Source organism: Candida jiufengensis (assembly GCF_024610255.1).
Source record: "Candida jiufengensis strain CBS 10846 chromosome Unknown scaffold7, whole genome shotgun sequence".
In the NCBI taxonomy this organism is placed as follows: Eukaryota; Fungi; Ascomycota; class Pichiomycetes; order Serinales; family Debaryomycetaceae; genus Lodderomyces; species Lodderomyces jiufengensis.
In genome coordinates this window covers 578,367-596,398 of record NW_026261556.1, presented here as the reverse complement: position 1 = coordinate 596,398, position 18,032 = coordinate 578,367, and the positions used below count along the sequence as shown (strand labels likewise).

The 18,032-nt window shown below is 27.5% G+C and overlaps 8 protein-coding genes across 8 annotated transcripts; 6 read left to right on the top strand and 2 right to left on the bottom strand. All coding sequences in view use genetic code 12, as the record gives it.

The window, feature by feature from the left end:
• Positions 1-51: 51 nt before the first annotated feature.
• KGF54_000877 (mRNA splicing protein) lies at positions 52-504 on the top strand (the record flags this gene model as incomplete). The annotated part of the gene is made up of 2 exons (XM_051766837.1): positions 52-60; positions 121-504. The coding sequence occupies 2 exons, from the start codon at positions 52-54 to the stop codon at positions 502-504; spliced, it is 393 nt and encodes a 130-aa protein (XP_051622091.1).
• Positions 505-759: 255 nt separating this feature from the next.
• On the top strand, positions 760-1,767 carry KGF54_000876 (uncharacterized protein; the record flags this gene model as incomplete). Its single annotated transcript, XM_051766836.1, has 1 exon — positions 760-1,767. The coding sequence occupies one exon, from the start codon at positions 760-762 to the stop codon at positions 1,765-1,767; it is 1,008 nt and encodes a 335-aa protein (XP_051622090.1).
• Positions 1,768-1,888: 121 nt separating this feature from the next.
• VPS4 (AAA family ATPase) lies at positions 1,889-3,196 on the bottom strand (the record flags this gene model as incomplete). Its single annotated transcript, XM_051766835.1, has 1 exon — positions 1,889-3,196. The coding sequence occupies one exon, from the start codon at positions 3,194-3,196 to the stop codon at positions 1,889-1,891; it is 1,308 nt and encodes a 435-aa protein (XP_051622089.1).
• Positions 3,197-3,642: 446 nt separating this feature from the next.
• Positions 3,643-4,242, top strand: KGF54_000874 (Zn(II)2Cys6 transcription factor domain-containing protein; the record flags this gene model as incomplete). The annotated part of the gene is made up of 2 exons (XM_051766834.1): positions 3,643-3,848; positions 3,909-4,242. 2 exons carry the CDS (start codon positions 3,643-3,645, stop codon positions 4,240-4,242), a joined length of 540 nt encoding a protein of 179 aa, XP_051622088.1.
• A 479-nt stretch (positions 4,243-4,721) lies between these two features.
• KGF54_000873 (uncharacterized protein) lies at positions 4,722-5,612 on the top strand (the record flags this gene model as incomplete). The annotated part of the gene is made up of 1 exon (XM_051766833.1): positions 4,722-5,612. One exon carries the CDS (start codon positions 4,722-4,724, stop codon positions 5,610-5,612), a length of 891 nt encoding a protein of 296 aa, XP_051622087.1.
• Positions 5,613-8,161: 2,549 nt separating this feature from the next.
• PGA14 (Pga14p) lies at positions 8,162-8,611 on the top strand (the record flags this gene model as incomplete). Its single annotated transcript, XM_051766832.1, has 1 exon — positions 8,162-8,611. One exon carries the CDS (start codon positions 8,162-8,164, stop codon positions 8,609-8,611), a length of 450 nt encoding a protein of 149 aa, XP_051622086.1.
• A 535-nt stretch (positions 8,612-9,146) lies between these two features.
• Positions 9,147-10,154, bottom strand: KGF54_000871 (ribonuclease; the record flags this gene model as incomplete). Its single annotated transcript, XM_051766831.1, has 1 exon — positions 9,147-10,154. The coding sequence occupies one exon, from the start codon at positions 10,152-10,154 to the stop codon at positions 9,147-9,149; it is 1,008 nt and encodes a 335-aa protein (XP_051622085.1).
• A 1,698-nt stretch (positions 10,155-11,852) lies between these two features.
• Positions 11,853-17,987, top strand: FAS1 (tetrafunctional fatty acid synthase subunit; the record flags this gene model as incomplete). Its single annotated transcript, XM_051766830.1, has 1 exon — positions 11,853-17,987. The coding sequence occupies one exon, from the start codon at positions 11,853-11,855 to the stop codon at positions 17,985-17,987; it is 6,135 nt and encodes a 2,044-aa protein (XP_051622084.1).
• Positions 17,988-18,032: the final 45 nt, after the last annotated feature.

Genomic DNA, 18,032 nt, shown 5'->3' with positions numbered 1-18,032 from the left:
CATATTTGACTTTTATCATTGCAACCCACAAAATACAACACAACTATATCAATGTCCAGTGTATGTATATATTACGTTATTGATAAAGTTGACTAAGCTAAAATACTAACTTTCTTATAGTTTCAACCACTCAATCCAAAACCTTTCATAAAATCATTGATAGGCAAGCAAGTCATAGTAAGATTGAAATGGAACAAAACAGAGTATAAAGGAATTTTAATGTCTACAGATAATTACCTAAATTTACAACTAGATAACACTTATGAAATAATATACGAAAAAGACGACAACAAAAGGGAAGAATTAATTGGTAGTATCTTTATCAGATGTAATAATGTTTTATTTATAAGAGAAGGCACCAATAATGATAACGAGAAGGTAATACCGAAAGGTCCACGATCAAGTATACAAGAATCAGAAGTTACTGAAACTATCACGAAAGATTCAAATGGAGATGCTAAGGAAGAAGTTGAAGTTGTTGAAGAAGTAGAAATGAAGGATTGATTATTGCGTGTCGATCGATATTTTGCATATATGAAATGGAATGATTAATGCTTCCGTTCCTGTAATAGTATTTAATGAATTAATGATTAAAACTAAAGTATTAAGAAAAACTTGTAGATCATTTTGCAAATGTATATCAATATAATATTGACAAGAAACCTCTTAAGAACTCGATAAAAAAAGATTTTTCAGGATTATTTTGTTTGTAGAATACCATTACCAAAACAAAATATAACAAAACAATCCAAAATAATTATGAACGAACCAGAGGTAGCTCCATATGGAGGATTCATAGTTAAATCATTAGATGATGAAAAAGAAAATCAAGCTAAAATAGAGGAATTGTCAATAGAAGTTGAACATAATGGTACAATACAAAAACTAAGACCAGAGGCATTTAGATTAAATGGAGTAGATAATTTATCAACTGAAGAAATTAAATCATACGTTGACTACTACCTTAATTACACAGTCTCAAAAGATCCAGAAACCGGTAAACTCATATATAATCAAATACCTTTAGAAGATGAAATAAATTTTCGAGTAGAATGGATTGATGATTCAAATGTTGTAATAGTTTTCAAAACAAATCAAGATAATCTAAAAGCAATTAGACAAGTAAGAAATATAGCACTAACAACCGACGAAAATGATCCAGATATTATAGATGAAATAATACAAGAAGTTGATGCAAAAGATTATAATCCTATAATAGAATTCCGTAAAAGTCAAAGTTTATCAAATAGATTAGGATTACCTGAAAAAGAATCAGAAACAATAGACGAGGATGAGACTTTTACTGAATTAAAAATAAGACAAGCATTTCAACTGGATAGAAAAATTAAAAATGCATCACAATTTTCAAGATATTATTTACTTCATGGTGAACCAGAAAGAGAAGTACGACCAAGAAGAAAGAACTTTAATAGAAATAGACATGAAAGAGAACCAACCATGAATCACAATGATCAAGATAATGAAGACCTATTCTCCAAAAAGGCTTATTTCAAACGTCATAATGAAAATGAAACACCAACGACAATTGAACAAGAAGACGAAGAAGAAGATTTATTCGCTGACAAACTTAAAGGTAGAAATGGAAGAAGAATTGAAATCAGTTCTACAAGAAACCAAGACGACGAAGATTTGTTCGCTAAAAAAAGAGGAGTTGAAGAAGATTTATTTGCTCATAAATTGAAAAAAACTAGATCAAGGTCACCAACAAGAAATCCAAGTCATAGTCGCTACAAACAGAGATATTAACGAAAAAAAAAATTGTATAAGTGTAATAAAAATTGTATTAATTCTTGTATTAATTAACATATATTCTAGAATTGAAAAAACAACATTTTTTAAATTTTAACGATGCAAAAGTCTATATTTTCTAATTACCTTCTTGACCAAAATCTTCAGTAAATTTAACATGATTTGAAATATCAGATGCATTAACAGTTGGTCTATTACTTTTTATAGATTTTATAAAATCTTTTATAGTTAATGCTGGTTCTTTTAATTCATCTGTACCTATTTCCATCCAACTCATTTCTCGAGCTCCTTTATCTCCTGGTGAACATGGTGTGAATTTTTCTTTACCATCTACCTCGTCTATTACTGGTTTAAAATGTGTTGCTTGTTGAATTTTTCGTATTGGTTGCATTAATGCATCTCTTACAACAACTGCAACATCATGACCTGAATAACCATCTGTCATTTCTGCCAAAGTTCTATAATCATGTGGAGTACATTCACATGGTACGTCACCGATATTTATTTCAAACATTCTTGTTCTTGCTTCAACATCTGGTAAAGCTATATATATTCTTCTTTCAAATCTTCTCCTTATTGCAGCATCTAATTGCCATGGAATATTTGTTGCCCCTAGTACTAATACACCTTGTGAATCGTTTCCAACACCATTCATTTGTACTAATAATTCAGTTTTGATTCTTCTTGAAGCTTCACTTTCACCTTCACCTCTTGGCCCACATAATGCATCAACTTCATCTATAAATATAATTGATGGTTTATTTTCTCTTGCCATTGTAAATAATTGTTTAACTAATCTTTCTGATTCTCCCATCCATTTTGATACTAAATCTGATGAAGATACACTGAAAAATGTTGAGTTGGCTTCTGTTGCTACTGCTTTTGCTAAATATGATTTACCAGTACCTGGTGGTCCATATAATAATATACCAGAAGTTGGTTTCCTATTACCAACAAATAAATGTGGGAATTTGACAGGTAATATAACTGCTTCTTTCAATGCTTCTTTTGCAGAATCTAATCCAGCAATATCTGACCATTTAACATTTGGTTTTTCTGATAATATGGCACCAGCTAATGCACCTCTTAATTTTTTTGTATCTGCATCATCATCATCACCTTCTCCACTTCCAGATTTTTTAGCTTTTGTTGATCCATTAGCTGAATTTTCAGCAGAACTTGATTTAGTTTGTTGATTTTCTAGGTGATCTTTCAATTGTTCTGCTCTTGTTAAATATTCAGTGAATTTTGATTTTACTAATTCTTTTGATTTTGGATTTTTTTCATATTTTATTGCTAACATAAGATAATCTAATCCATTGTAATATAGTTTATATGCTTCTTCATATCTTGTGGCTGTATCCGCCTCTATGGCTTTTTGAACCAAATCAATTCCCTTTGTTAAAAAATCAGATGCTCCTGACATTGTTGAATTTTGGTAGGATATATAATGTTTTATCTGATTGATCTTATCGTATTTTGTTCGAAAATTTAAAGGCAATTTCTTAACAATATTAATATTGAGTGGTAATTGCAAAACTACCAATTGACTCCAAATTTTTGCAACTAACGAGCTTTTACTTCGAGTTTTTAGTGATTCGTTTTTCATGTGACTCCATTTAGTAATGAGTAATTTACTTTTAAGAACAAAAGTCCTCTCAATGAAATTCTAAAAATATTTTGATTGAGGAATTATTGCAAACTTTAAGTGGTAAGTATCTATTTATTGAAGTCTAGTAAAATATAGTGACACAAAAAGTCGTTTAACATAAACCAATTTTTTTCTTATCAGACAATTTTTCAAAGTTTCCAGGTATTTTCATTTATTTATCTTTCAAATCATCTACCTTAGTAACTTATTCCACTACAAACATGTTTTCAGTACTAGACTCGTCATCATTTACCAAAATAGACCAACTGCCACTTTCATTTGAGACCAAAAATTCAACTAAAAGTCCAACTCCACAAAATTCAACAGTTCACAATAATGGATTTCAACAAAAAACTATAAAAATCAATAACATAATAGGTACAAGATTTAGAAGCAAGACCGGTTGCTTGAACTGCAGAAAAAGAAAGTATGTTGCAAAGCATTGGATCAAGTATCAATTGGATAATATACTAACCAATTATTTTAGAAAAAAATGTGATGAAACTTCACCAATTTGTATTGCATGCATATCTAGAAATCAAGAATGTATTTGGCCAGATTTGACAAAAAAGAAACCAACAAAAAAACAAGCACAATCAAATTCACAAAAATCATTATCTAAAGAAAACTTGCAAATACTAATGGCCAATAAAGAAGATTTAGTACTAGGCTCCAATTTGAATAATGCAACAGAAATTTCATTTAAAGTTAGGAATACAAATTTAGATTTATTAGCTAAAGAGTTTGCTAATGAGAAAGAAGAAGCTATGGACGATGTTGGTCATTTGAATATGAATGTTAGTGTATTTATGAATAACTGAAAAAAATTGTGCATAATTTAATAGATTATTTTAATTGTCCGCTATTTTAATTCTCCACTGTTATGTTGTTACTATTTGATACATATTTAATAAGTTCATAAATTTATTAGAGTATATACTCCTTGAAGGTAAGTATTGAATCATATGAATGTAATTCTAACCTTTTATAGACCCTTTTCAAAAATGTAGTAGAAATATTCCGTTCTTGAGTGCGGAATCTAAATCTTTTTATTTTTAAATTTATTGTTAGTACGTTACATTGTTCTATTCAGTCCAATTTACAAAATCACTAGTCAAAAATGATAAATTATAATATATCATTACATGTCACAAGGTTACATTGAAATAAACCATTAATATCTAGATTTTTTTACCCCAGTTTTTTATCACCAACTTGACTATATAAGAATTATCAATTTTTCAAATCAAATTTATTTAAAATCTACTTGAAATTCAAGTAAAAATACTTTCTTTGAATAATGCCAGTACCTACTCAACTTCCACATAAATATCATGACGAAATCAATGAAAATGGATTCACAATAATTGAAAATTTCTTGACACCAGAAGAAATAGAAAAATATACAAAAGCAAGTGAAATAATAGTTGATATGGCTCGAAAAGGAGATATACAAACTGTACGTACAAGAGGAAAACAATATCCACCATGGCCTAAAAATTTTAATCCTGATATATGGGGTGTTTCAGGATTATTACATCCAAACTTAGGTGAAAAATCGTATCCTTTCCATGACTTGTATGCTGATGATAAAATGTTAAATGTTGTTTCTGATATTTTACAAATTCAAACAAATGAAATATCTATGGAATTATTAAATATGTTAATTAATCCATTAACTGATTTTGAATTAGATTGGCATAGAGATACTATAAAACCTGAAGTTTCACCAGAAGAAGAAGCTAAAGATTTATTAACTTACCCATTTGCTGGAGCTCAATTTAATTTAAGTTTAACTCATGATGATTGTTTAATAGTTATACCTAAATCTCATAATAGAATTAGAACAGATGAAGAAAGATCCAAAACAATTGATTCATTAAGAAGAAAAGAATTTATTACAAATCAAATAATAGTTAATTTAAATCCAGGTGATTTAGTATTTTATAATAATAATATTTTACATCGAGCTGCTTATAAATCTAAAAATAAAAGATTAACTATACATGGTTCTTATGGTAATGTTAGATTTGGAAAATCAAGAGCAAAAGGTATATTACAACATGGAGTTGCTGAATGGTTACCTATTTTAAAATCTCAAAATGAAAATTTAAAAATGTTAAAATCAAAATTAGTTGATTTAGCTAATGAATTTGAAGGTATTGATCTAGGATATGCATTGGAAGGTTGATTTCATATTACTTATACTTTAAAGCGCTTAATAAAAAAATTATTTTAATGCATGTTTCATTTTGAATAATATGTAAAAGATTTTTTGAATTTTGTTTAATCTTGCAACATTTGAGCTTAAGTATGGATCTACAGAAAATTCGATGTAAAACGCTACACAAAAAAGGCTGTTTTAAAATTTGTTATGTCAAGCTCAGAACTTTCCTGTTCTATAAAGCAGCTTAAAATACTCTTGATGATACCGTATCGTTCAAATAATTACCTGCTCTATCCCTCGTATACAATTTGTGAGTTTTGGTATAAAAATCATCATCTTAAATGTACTATAAAAAATTGATTTATTTGGAAAATGAATAATCTACAAAGATCTATATACAATTTACACTGACTTTTGACATCTAAATCATTCGAATGAACTCATTAAACTGCCTTACAGTAAATCAAAAGTTTAAAAAAGCTCAAAAGTTGAAACACCCATAGCATTTAGTTTCCAATTTGCCCACCTTTTTATTTTTTTTAGACCTTCAATTGCAACAAAGTTATAAATCATTTCTATTCGTAGTTTTTGAATTTCATTTGAAAGTGCAAATGTATTGGATTGTTTTTATTCCAAATGCTATCAAAGACTTGAATGATTATATTATGAAAATTCTTTAATCATTAATAAGCTGCAATAAAGATGAGAAGTTTTTGAGATTATGTCAATTTATGGTCACATTAAATTAGATATAAAAATGCTTAAATCTAATTGAATATTCAAGTTATAAACTACATTCACTCACAAATTACATATACTCTTCCGCAGAGAATTGAATGAATTCAAATTCAAGTGAATCAATCAAAATCTTTGAAAAATAATCTTGATGTACATATCCTTAAGCGAGGGAATAGGGACGCCAATTCGTATAGCAAAGATAAAGCTTCATAAAATCTTGGGAATCTTGCTTTGAATCAAACATTCAATTGATTACGACAACAGAATGAGATGTAAACTGGTCTCATCCGTTTGATATCAAACTTGAATCCAAGTATGAGTACTACATTGATTTATTCGGTTTTAAAACAAAGTAACAAAACCGAGCAAAACATAGTTTAGGACAAAACGGTGTAAATTTATTTCAGTGCCGCATTAAGTTATAGGTAAGGCGACAAAAGATCTATCATTAATTCTAAACAGCTTCATCAAATATAACCGGATAAACTTTGATATGATAGGAATTAAAAATGAAAAGGTACAAAGTAAGATCATTTTTTCGTTTAAGCCCATAATAATCAAATTGTTTCAAATTTTAGTATTGTTAATAAGCGTTATCGTCTTAAAAAAGAAATTTTATACTTTGATCTTTGTATCAGCCGAGAAAACCAGAAAATTTAATTAAGATGTAACAGAACAAATTGAAAGAACACCAGGCAGTCTCAATGTATTGACCTATTTGCCTATAGTCAGTGTTTGCTTGCTCTAGACAGAATACGTAAATAGATTGGTCAATCGCAATAACCGTTACGGTAAGTTGTTTGATCAATGAGTAAGACCAATTAATAGTCCTATTTGATTAAACAAAATTAAATAATAAATCTTTAATCGGTTATATTAACCGGTAATAAAAAAAAACACACACAATACCATGAGTAGTGTAGAATTGATCAAACAATCAATAGTTAAAAATTAGAATATATGCACAATCAAGAAAAGCAAGCCATACAAATTCTTAAATTCTTATGGTTCAAAAGTTTAAACCGGGATCGTCTACCAGCATTGAATTAGCCTCTTCTCTCAAAAAACTTAACCATCTCGTTCATCACGGATCAATAATTGCAATATATAGTTGCCGTCTTCAATTAACATGAAATACCAATTTCTTTCATAGTCAAGAAAAAAATAAAACAAGTTGATTAGAAATATTATTAATAATACGTTTTTTTTGATTAAAAGAAATTTTATTTAAATTAAAAGATAAATCGTGGGCATTTTAGAATTAAGAAAACCCCCTATAATTATTCATTGCTCAAAGAAATAAAACGATACTACATTAAATTATTTGTGCATCTCTTCTCAGACGAATTGAAACTATCTTAAACGGTTAAATTGTAAAGGTCTGGGTCAGATCTCAAAATTGTAATAAAGTATATAAAGATAAATTAATCTTAAAGCATCTGAACCAATGACATAATTTAAAAATTGATTATATTAATAATTCTTTTTAATTTGTTTATGTTTTGGTTTATTTTAGATTTTATAATTTTTTTTTTATTGAGGGAATTTTTAATTATTTTAATGGTTATAAAATTTACCATTTTTACACGACTAACATTTAATTTACTAAAATTAATAAAATAAATAAATATTCCACTAAGATTAAAATATTTTTGATTTTTCTCTCTCTCTCACCAAAAAGTTTTTCATTTTTTTTTGAGTTTTTTACTTTAGAGTTTCTTTTAAAAGAGGGTAAAAAGTATCTTTTATAATCAATTACTACTAAGAAATACCTTTTTCCATTCATTAATTTTAAACATATATTCAATCACCTTTAATCAATTAATCTAATAATAATGAAATTCTCAATCACAGCTTTAGCTTTTGTTGCTACTTCAGTTTTAGCAGGTAAAGGACCAAAAGATCATGAAAAAGCTCCAATTGTTACTGTTTATGCTACTGAAACTACTCATAAATATGGTAGATTCAATAAAACTCCACATCCAACCACTACTACTGTTGTTATTTCACCATCAGAATATTCAGAATTAGCTGGTAAATCAGCTTCATCAATTTTAGTTAAAAGAGATGATGTTGATCTTTATAAAAGAGCTAATGGTACTGCTGCTGGTGGTGCTTCTAATGGTACTGCTGCTGGTGGTGCTTCTAATGGTACTGCTGCAGGTGGTGCAGGTGGTAAAAACTCTACTGGTGGTGGTTCATCAGCTAATGCTGGTAATGTTGCTTCAGGTGCTACTTTTGCTGTTGCAGGTGCTGTTGCTGCTGGTGTTGCTTTATTAATCTAAGTTTAAAATTATAGAGAAAGCTTTTTTTGTTGAATGCTTAATTTATAATAAGAATAAAGATTAATTCAGTTTTATCAATTTGAAAAATTAAAAAGTGTTTACATTTATTTTTGTTTAATAACGTTGTTGTTGTTCTACTACTAGTAATCATAATAATAGAGTAAAATTTAATTTAATATATATATTATACCAAAAATAATTATAGTCTGTAGATATCTTCTCTAGATCTTTTAATGGGGCTATTGGTCAAGATCTGAAACAAGATTGTTTACAATACTTGTAATTTCCTTGAAAAATAAGGAAAAAGCCTCAATTATCATTAATCAAAATTTGTTTATTAAGTGAAAGCAAAAGCATTCATAAATTTACACATGCTTCTCAAGATCTGAAACAAGATTGTTTACTAAAACTTGTAATTTCCTTGAAATTAGTTAAAAGCCTCAATTTTTATTAATCAAAATTCGTTTATTAATTGAAAGCAAAGTCATCTATAAATCTATACATGTTATTAAAGACTCACCTTATTCCATTATTATCATTTCCCACCAGAAGGTAATGCTAAAACATTATTAACTTGTTTAGGAAATTCCCTAACAATAATTTCACATTTAACTTCTTTACAAAGATCTTTTTTATTATAATAAGGAATTTTTTGTAATAATTCTAAACCAGAAGATCTTTCTAATGCATCAATTGGAACTTGAAATTGTATTAATGGAGTATTATTATTTATTATATCATTTGGTAAAACAAAAGCAGCACAACTTATTTGATTATCACCGATTTTTTCACCAACAACTAACTTAAAAAAATGAGTAGGGACAGCTATATTTGGTGGTGATCCAATAACTTCATAAGAAACTCGGTATTTCCCATCTGGCATTAATTTAGGTAAATATAAAGGACCTGTCATTACTCTTATATCATCATATTTTGTGGTTAATCGACGTATAAAATCTTCAAAATGACTCCAATAATCACGATTAAATCCATCACCAACTTGTGGGGATATATTAGTTAATAAAAAAGTTTCATCAATTGCTAATTGATTAAATTTTGCATCTGCTGCTGGAGCTTGATGACCTCTATCATATCCAGATCTAAAATAATCACGTAATTTATTACGAAATTTTGCAGGTATGGATTCATCTTCTTTGAAAATGGATTTTTTCCTATCTCCATTATCAATTGATTTAGCTAATGATTGTTTTGTTAAATGTTCAACTACCCAATATGGATTTCTTTTAGATCTATCATAACAACTTATAAATTCTGAATGTGGTGATAAATCATGTATTGGCCCAGGAAACCCATATTTAAAAAATGCTTCTGGATTTATTGATGATGGATCAAATACTTGTTGTTGTGTTGGTGTAGATGGTGGTTTTATTGGTAAATTTGAATTTGAATTTGGTGGTGATGATGATGGTGGTAATGGTGTAGATGGAGATGAATTTGATTTATTACCTCCTAAACCCCAGAAATATGAAGCTATTCCTAAACTACCTAATCCCAAAGATGATTTCAATATTAGTCTTGACATTTTATTAAAGGTTTAATATATAGATATTGTAATATAAAGATTTAATTTTGAATGATTTGATACTGAGGGATCAAATTTTTTTATATCTCTTAAGAAATAAATTTTTGTTATCTTTTTTGTTTGTGTCTCACTAACAAAACGAAATTTATTTGACAGGTCGACGCGTTTTAAGACAAGACACTATGCGAAAATGGTACGAGCTCATATTAAAATTTAGTTGTAAAGAATGAATACGATATTACATGGTCATTGAATAGATTGTAAGGTACTGACAAAATAATTAATCTTTTTGGTAGTAAGTGAAATAAATAATCATTTCAGTGGTAAATACGGTTCACAGGAGAAGTTGTTTAGTACTATTTTATAAAATGGTAAAGTGTCATATATACAATTCTTTTAATATTTTGCTTCAATTTGCAACCAAATTTTTTCAAAAAACAATCCACAAAATTTGTACTATTAATTTGGGCTATGGGATAAAAGAATTAACACAAGACAATCTTATTTAAACTAATTCATGAAATTAGTTGAACTCTTTAACTTTAAATTCTTTGATTAAAGTTTAATTCATTGTTAGACTGGGATTTGCGGTATAAGAGAAATAAATAGAAAAAAATTAAGGGTATTAATAATAACCTTTCCAATAGATACTAATGATTATAGTTTTGCATCAATAATAAGGAGGCAAAGACTAATTCCAATATATAAGTCATAAAATTTGATACAAATGCGACAATAAATATAATATTTTATTATTAAAATTGTTGTTCCAGATTAAATTTTTGTTATTAAACCAACATTCAAAAAATATTTTTGCATATATAAAGTGTTGGGTTTCTCTTTCTATTTATAACAAATTGTGTAGCTACCAACTGATTTTCAAATTTTTGTTTCCAATTAATACAACCAACGTTTTTTTTATAAAACGTACAGAAAGAGATACAATAATAAATTTTTGTGTATAAATCTTTTAAAAAAAGTCCGAAGTTCTTTTTGAATTTTAAGTTCAGATTTTCTTGTTAATTTATAAGTTTAGAATAAACGGATAAATTTAGATGAAGATGATTTTGAATATAGTATTAAATTGTATTAATAAAACCTATTGCTTAAATCTCTTCATGCATAACTATTGATCAAAATTCCATATACTATATCCCTTATAATTCCCTTAAATTTGTATATTTCTTCATTTATTGTTAGATAGATTCTTTTCTCTTTGTTAAAAGCTCTCCCGTAAATAATTGTTTTATTTTTTTTTGTGTAAAAAATTATAAATTATTTTTGTTGGTGTTTTTTTTCACTAGGTAATATTTTTAACCAACATTAAAATATTATTTTTTACAACCAAATTAATTTTTATAAATATATTATATTATGACGATGGCTAAAATTGTAAATTATATTTATAAAACTACTTATCTATCTATAATCATTTTTTTCATTCTTTTGATATATTTGTCTTTTTTATTTTACAGATCTATTCCTTTTTGTATTAATTGAATAGTTTCATATTTGAATTGGTCGTTCCAAATTTAGACTATTATAATCATTACTAAATCAAAAATCATTTAATTGATTTCAGCTTTTACATTCATTAATATATTCATTTTTAATTATTCAATTTATACCTATTCACAATACTAATCCAATTTAATTTAATTTACTATTCAATCACATATTTATACATAATAATAAAAGATGTCAACTCATAGACCATTTCAATTAAATCATGGATCAATTGAACATACTTTTTTAGTACCACATAATTTATTTATAAATTATTCACAATTAAAAGATCAATTTATAAAAACTTTACCTGAACCAACTGAGGGGTTTGCTGATGATAATGAACCATCAAGTCCAGTAGAATTATATGGTAAATTTTTAGGTTTTATAAGTTTACAACCAAATCAAGAAGAAATATTAAAAAATTCAATAAAAGATTTTGAATCTACTTTTTTATCAAATAATGATATTCATTCATTTGCTGTTAAAATTTTACAAGATGAAAATTATCCAACAACTACAACAAAAATCAAAAATTTAGTTAAAAATTATTATCAATGTAATCAACAAATTACCAATAATATTAAAAATGAATCTTCAAATTTATTATATCATTCTAAAACTGGTGATGCAAAATTAGCTGCAATTTTTGGTGGTCAAGGTAATACAGATGATTATTTTGAAGAATTAAGAGAAATTTATAATTTATATCAAAATTTAATTGTAGAAGATTTATTAATTCCAATAACTGATGAATTAAATAAATTAGTTAAACAAAATTCAGAATTTGATAAAATTTATACTCAAGGTTTAAATATTTTAAGATGGTTAAAACATCCAGAAACTACTCCTGATCAAGATTATTTATTAAGTGTTCCTGTTTCATGTCCAATAATTTGTATAATTCAATTATGTCATTATACAATAACTTGTAAAATCTTGGGTATAAATCCTGGTGAATTTAGAGATTCTATATCTTGGTCAACTGGTCATTCACAAGGTTTAATCACTGCAGTTGCGATATCAAGTTCTTCTGATTGGTCTTCATTTTTATCAAATTCTATAAAAGCATGTTCATTAATGTTTTATATTGGTTCAAGATGTTTGAGTATTTATCCAAGAACTACCTTACCACCAACTATGTTACAAGATTCTTTAAATAATGGTGAAGGTAGACCATCACCAATGTTATCAGTTAGAGATTTATCAATTGATAAAGTTAAAAAATTTATTGAACAAACAAATAATCATTTACCAAAAGAAAAACATATTGCAATAAGTTTAATTAATGGTGCAAGAAATCTAGTATTATCAGGTCCACCAGAATCTTTATATGGTTTTAATTTAAATTTAAGAAATAATAAAGCACCAAATGGATTAGATCAATCAAGAATTCCTTTTAGTGAAAGAAAATTGAAATGTACAAATAGATTTTTACCGATTTTTTCACCATTTCATTCCCATTTATTAGCTGATGCAACTGAATTGATTTTAGAAGATGTTTCAAATTTAAAATTTGATAAATTAAAAATTCCAGTTTATGATACTTTTGATGGTAAAAATTTACAAGATGAAAAAAATTTAAATGAAAGATTAGTTAATTTAATTACTGAATTACCAGTTCATTGGGAATTAGCAACAAATCATAAAGCAAGTCATATACTTGATTTTGGACCAGGTGGTGTTTCTGGGTTAGGTGTTTTAACTCATAGAAATAAAGAAGGTACTGGTGCAAGGATTATTATTGCTGGTTCATTAGATTCAAATCCATTAGATGATGAATATGGTTTTAAACATGAAATTTTTAATAAATCAGAAAATAAACAAATTAAATGGGCAACAAATTGGTTACAAGAATTTAAACCAACATTAATTAAAACAACTAATGGTAAAACTTATGTTAATACTAAATTTTCACAATTATTAGGTAGAGCTCCATTAATGATTCCAGGAATGACTCCAACTACTGTAAATCCCCAAATTGTTGCTGCTTCAATAAATGCAGGTTATCATATTGAAATTGCAGGTGGTGGTTATTTCACTGCTCCAATGATGACTGAAGCAATTGATGAAGTTGTTAAAAATATAAAACCAGGGTATAGTTTAGGTATAAATTTAATTTATGTTAATCCAAGAATGTTACAATGGGGTATTCCATTAATTAAAGAATTGAGGGAAAAAGGTTATCCAGTTCAATCATTAACTATTGGTGCTGGTGTTCCTTCATTAGAAGTTGCAACTGAATATATTGAAGAATTAGGTTTAACTCATTTAGGTTTAAAACCAGGTTCAATTGATTCTATAAGTCAAGTTATTACTATTGCAAAAGCACACCCAAATTTCCCAATTGTATTACAATGGACTGGTGGTAGAGGTGGTGGTCATCATTCATTTGAAGATTTCCATCAGCCAATTATACAAATGTATTCTAAAATTAGAAGATGTTCAAATATTATATTAGTTGCTGGTTCAGGATTTGGTTCAGATGAAGATACTTATCCATATTTAACTGGTTCTTGGTCTAAAAAATTCAATTATCCACCAATGCCATTTGATGGTGTATTATTTGGTTCAAGAGTTATGACTGCAAAAGAAGCTAAAACTTCATTAGAAGCCAAAAAATTGATTGCAAAATGTACAGGTGTTGATGATTCTCAATGGGAACAAACTTATAAAAAACCAACTGGTGGTATAGTTACTGTTCAATCAGAAATGGGAGAACCAATTCATAAAATTGCAACTAGAGGTGTTTTATTTTGGAAAGAATTGGATGAAACAATTTTCAATCTACCAAAAAATAAATTAATGGAAGCATTAACTAAAAAGAAAGATTATATAATTGATAAATTAAATAAAGATTCTCAAAAACCATGGTTTGGTAAAAATTCACAAGGTGTTTGTGATTTACAAGATATGACTTATCAAGAAGTTGCAAATAGATTAATTGAGTTAATGTATGTTGAAAAATCCAAAAGATGGATTGATAATTCATTAAGAAATTTCTTTGGTGATTATTTAAGAAGAGTTGAAGAGAGATTTTCAACAACCACCAAGATTTCAATTTTACAAAATTTTAATCAATTACAAGAACCATATGAATTTATTGCTAGATTCTTTAAAGAATTCCCATTAGCTAAAACTCAATTAATTTCAGAAGAAGATTGTGATTATTTTTTGATGTGTGCAATGAGACCTACACAAAAACCAGCACCATTTGTTCCTGTTTTAGATGAAAGATTTGAATTTTTCTTTAAAAAGGATTCATTATGGCAATCTGAAGATTTAGAATCTGTTGTTGATGAAGATGTTCAAAGAACTTGTATTTTACATGGTCCTGTTGCTTGTCAATTTACTAATAAAGTAGATGAACCAATTGGTGAAATTTTAGATAATATTCATGAAGGTCATATCAAAAAATTAATTATTGATGAATATAATGGTGATGAATCTAAAATTCCAATTGTTGAATATTTCGGTGGTTCAAAACCAGTTGAAATTAAATCATTAACTAATGTCACCATTGATCACAATGATCTTGAAACTACATATGAAATTAAGTCCAAAGTACCTGAAAAATCAAAATGGTTGAAATTATTAGCTGGATCAAAAATTAATTGGTTACAAGCCTTTATATCAACTGATAGAATTGTACAAGGCTCAAAACATGTTTCAAATTCAGTACATGATATTTTAGCTCCAGCTCCTCATTCAAAAGTTATTATCAATAGTAAAACCAACACATTAACAGTTTATGAAAAAGTTAAAGGTGATTTAGTACCAGTTGTTAAAATTTCTTCAACCAAACCAGATTCTATAATTTTAGAATTAATTGAACATAGAACAGCAGATGGTGACCCAATTGCATTACCTTTCATATATAAATATCAACCAGAAGATGGATTTGCACCAATTGTTGAAGATATGATTACTAGAAATCACAGAATTAAAGAATTTTATTGGAAATTATGGTTTGGTTCTAGAATTCCATTTGATTTAGATATTAATGTTGAAGAACACATATTAGGTGGTGCAATTAAAGTTACTGGTAAAGATATTGCTGAATTTACTCATGCTATAGGTAATAAATGTGAAGCTTTTGTAAATAGACCTGGTAAAGTTACCTTAGCACCAATGGATTTTGCTATTGTTATTGGATGGCAAGCTATTATTAAAGCTATATTTCCAAAAACAGTTGATGGAGATTTATTAAAATTAGTTCATTTATCAAATGGTTATAAAATGATTCCTGGTGCTGCTCCTTTGAAAAAAGATGATATTGTATCTACAAAAGCTGAAATTAAAGCTGTTTTAAATCAACCAAGTGGTAAATTAGTTGAAGTTGTTGGTACTATTTATCGTGATTGTAAACCAGTTATGGAAGTTTCATCACAATTTTTATATAGAGGTGAATATGTTGATTATGAAAATACTTTCCAAAAAGTCACTGAAACTCCAGTACAAGTTGCTTTTAAAAATTCAAAAGAATTAGCTGTTTTAAGATCAAAAGAATGGTTTCATTTAACTAAAGATGTTGAATTTGATCAATTAACTTTCAGATGTGAATCAACATATAAATTCAAATCATCTAATGTATATTCCTCAATTATAACTACTGGTCAAGTATTTATGGAATTACCTACAAAGGAAATTATCCAAGTTGGTGAAGTAAATTACGAAGCTGGTGTATCATATGGTAATCCAGTAACTGATTATTTATCAAGAAATGGTAAAACTATTGAAGAAGCAGTTACTTTTGAAAATACTATTCCAATAAGTTCAAGTGAAGAATTAATTTCAAAAGCTCCAGGTACAAATGAACCATATGCTATTGTTTCTGGTGATTATAATCCAATTCATGTTTCAAGAGTATTTGCCGCTTATGCTAAATTACCAGGTACTATAACTCATGGAATGTATTCATCTGCTTCAATCAGAGGATTAGTTGAAGAATGGGCAGCTAATAATGTTGCTTCAAGAGTTCGTGCTTTTAAATGTGAATTTGTTGGTATGGTATTACCTAATGATACTTTACAAACAACTATGGAACATGTTGGTATGATTAATGGACGTAAAATTATAAAAGTTCAAACTAAAAATATTGAAACTGATACTCCAGTATTAATTGGTGAAGCGGAAATTGAACAACCTATAACTACATATGTATTTACTGGTCAAGGTTCACAAGAACAAGGGATGGGTATGGATTTATATAATTCTTCAGAAGTTGCAAAAGAAGTGTGGGATAAAGCTGATAAACATTTTATTAACAATTACGGGTTCTCCATATTAGATATTGTACAAAATAATCCAAATGAATTAACTATACATTTTGGTGGTGCAAAAGGTAGAATCATTAGAGACAATTATATTGGAATGATGTTTGAAACCATAGGTGAAGATGGTGAATTAAAATCCGAAAAAATTTTCAAAGATATTGATGATAATACCAATTCATTTACTTTTGTATCACCAACTGGGTTATTATCAGCTACTCAATTTACTCAACCTGCATTAACATTAATGGAAAAAGCCGCTTACGAAGATATAAAATCAAAAGGTTTGATACCATCAGATATAATGTATGCTGGTCATTCATTAGGTGAATATTCTGCATTAAGTTCATTAGCTAACGTTATGCCTATTGAATCATTAGTTGATGTTGTTTTTTATAGAGGTATGACTATGCAAGTTGCAGTACCAAGAGATGAATTAGGTCGTTCAAATTATGGAATGTGTGCTATTAATCCAAGTAGAATTAGTGCCACTTTTAATGATGCAGCATTAAGATTTGTTGTTGAAGAAACAAGTAAAAGAACTGGCTGGTTGTTAGAAATTGTTAATTATAACGTTGAAAATCAACAATATGTCGCAGCTGGTGATTTAAGATGTTTAGATACTTTAACTAATGTATTGAATGTGCTCAAGATAAATAAAATTGATATTGTTAAATTACAAGAAAAATTATCAATTGAAGAAGTTACAAATCATTTGTATGAAATAATAGATGAAGTTAAGATTAAATCAGAACAAAAACCACAACCAATAGAATTAGAAAGAGGATTTGCAGTTATACCATTAAAAGGAATTTCAGTTCCATTCCATTCATCTTATCTAATGTCAGGTGTAAAACCATTCCAAAGATTCTTGTGTAAAAAAATCCCAAAATCTTCTATAAAACCTCATGATTTAATTGGTAAATATATACCCAATTTAACTGCAAAACCATTTGAATTAACTAAAGAATATTTTGAAAATGTTTATGAATTAACTAAATCTGAAAAGATTAAAAAAATCATTGATAATTGGGAAAATTATGAAAATGCTTAATTACAATAAGATGTACATATAGATACGATATATAATTATAATAGA